At 32.4% G+C, this 2,498-nt stretch overlaps 1 protein-coding gene across 1 annotated transcript in view; it reads right to left on the reverse strand.

Annotated features, from left to right (window-relative positions):
* Nucleotides 1–716, reverse strand: part of LOC119637902 — a 1,172-nt gene extending 456 nt beyond the window's left edge. The window contains exon 1 of the mRNA XM_038034343.1: nucleotides 7–716. Within this exon, the coding sequence (XP_037890271.1) occupies nucleotides 7–630 (624 nt within the window). The 5' untranslated portion in view covers nucleotides 631–716. The remainder of the gene's footprint in view (nucleotides 1–6) is intronic.
* Between the last annotated feature and the right edge of the window lie 1,782 nt (nucleotides 717–2,498).

Genomic DNA, 2,498 nt, shown 5'->3' on the forward strand with positions numbered 1-2,498 from the left:
ATATACGGGCGGTTTTCCGTGTTCCTCTTCTTTTGGTTTCATATATATAAGCGGTTTGCCCTGGTCCTTTTCCTTCATGTGATTGGCTGATACGTCACGTTTTTCATGTACTTTTACTGCTTTTCCTACCGATGTAATGGCTTCTGTAGAAGTCTCAGACTTTTCATAATTAATCTTCACATTGGCGGTCTTAGTAGTTTCGGCATTACTAGTGACGGTGGTACTGTCCATCTGCATTTCTGTGTTACTTTCAAAATGACTTTCACCATCTTCCGGTTCTTCAACGTTTTCTTCAGCTGGTTGTTTATTTTTATCACTTAGCTTGGGAGGACTTAACAATAACAATTTCGCTGACTTTTCGACTTGAACAGTTTGCTTGTCCGTTTTAAGTTCCGAAGGCGAAGAGTCAAACAAAATGTCTTGTGCTGCCAAAATTGCGGCTTCCTCATCGTTTTTACGAGCTAAAGACTTTTTTGTAGTGACTGTAACAAAATCTGTTGTCGTAGCGTTTTGCGTTGGTAACGTAGTGCTTTGAGGCTGCTCCTCCTTATTCCTTAACACTCCTGCTTCAGTTAAAAAACTCAAGCCAAGTAGTAAATTTATGATAAAAACTAAATTTATTTTACACATATTTATTTTTTATTTTTTGTTATCGAACGTAATATTTGTAACTAATGTTGAATTTGTGAAAATGGCAGATTATATAGTTTTTTCCAGTTGAGATTCTATGTGAAAAACAAACTTGAAAAAAAAAAAAACTAGAAGCAAAAACAGTGGCCAGTTGCCAGCAAAATAAATGACCCTGAATGTCAACCACTGTTGTGGCTAACTATAGGCGCTTTCATACGGAAGCCGGAAATGTAAATCGACATTTTTTTTTTGTTTTCCATGGTTAAATAACAAAACCAAAAATCAACAACAACATGAACAGCTGAAGTGACATCCGAAAGTTCATTAAACGTTTTCAATAAACAAATAATAAAAATTAAAGTTTTTTTCGAACTATTAGTCTCCTTATTGGGTATAATTCAGACGCATAAACACGTATACATACACATATACATATACATATGTATATACATATATGTATATACATACACATATACCTTGTACGTATATATATATATTATAATCATATGTCAATCACACACACGCACATATAGATAAGCCGAAAAAAAATGTTGATTTTAATTTATTTGGTATGCAAAACACGACGTACTCATGCGTTGCCAAGTGCGGGTTCAATAATATCAAAACAAAAAAAATATCACTACGTTAGTTAGGTAAAACAACAGTAACAATGCCAACAACTACAATAATAGACATTATATTATTAACTTAGTAAACCTAAAAAAATAAGAAATAAAAAAATCCTGATAACTGAGAAATGCAAAAAAAAAGGCATGAAGAACCTACAGTTCTAAACCACTTGGACAAGTATATGTTTGGTTTTTTACTTCTCAGTTTGTAATCCTCTTCTTTTTAGGTTTATATTTGTGTGTAGAGATTTTTGCATTGCAAAATTATATTCGGTTTACATTTTTCCGTTTCACTTGAGTTTTTCGTCTAACAAATGTTTCATCATCGTACAGCGTAGACAAGAAACAACTTTCATAGTAACCAGCTCAGTTAGCAAACAAACTAGTTAAGCCACAATCTTTCATCATAAAGTAACTTTCATGATCATAATGACGAAAACGAAAACGAAAACGATAACGATAAAGATAAAGATGATAATGTGATGAGGCTCACGCTCCGGGTAAGGCTGATGTCGATGTTGCCGATGTTGAGAATAGTGTAACACTTTAATTGTTTTGGCATTTACATCTGCATTAATGCCAGATGACCGATTTAGTATATGCCACATTAGTCTGGCAAACTGTTGTTCTTTTCCTCGTTATACTCTTTACTCACTTTTTTTTTATTTGACTACTTATACTTTTTGCTCTGTGCTGCACGTAATATTATAACGGTGTATGCATATGTATGTTATAATATAAATATATGTATATATATACATACATATATATATATATGTACATATACATATATATATACACATTACTTGAGCTTGACTTGTTTATGCATTCATGCGTTACATTTGCATCCATCCAGGACTTGTATATTTATTCGTTTGTTAATTTGTTGGCGTATATTTGTCTACTTCTTTGCACAAGTAAACTAAGTAGAATTAGAGAAGAAGATATATGTGAATAAGTTTTGAGTATAGAAAATGCATTAATTTCGATTTTTTATTTAAATTAGAATCCTGTCTCATTCTTTCATTTTCTCTTTCATATATTTAACTATTTTCTTTTTATTTGTAACTTTATTTTACTCATCCGAGTTTAACTTGTATTAACAAACTTTGTTACAGCCCTTCCTTCAATAGATATTGCAAACTCTCTGCACCTTTCTCTCTTATTATGTCTCGCAATCTCTATATCTCTCGTTCTCTCTCTCTCTCTCTCTCTCTCTCTCTCTCTCTCTCTCTCTCT

This window comes from Glossina fuscipes, unplaced genomic scaffold (assembly GCF_014805625.2).
Source record: "Glossina fuscipes isolate IAEA_lab_2018 unplaced genomic scaffold, Yale_Gfus_2 61, whole genome shotgun sequence".
In the NCBI taxonomy this organism is placed as follows: Eukaryota; Metazoa; Arthropoda; class Insecta; order Diptera; family Glossinidae; genus Glossina; species Glossina fuscipes.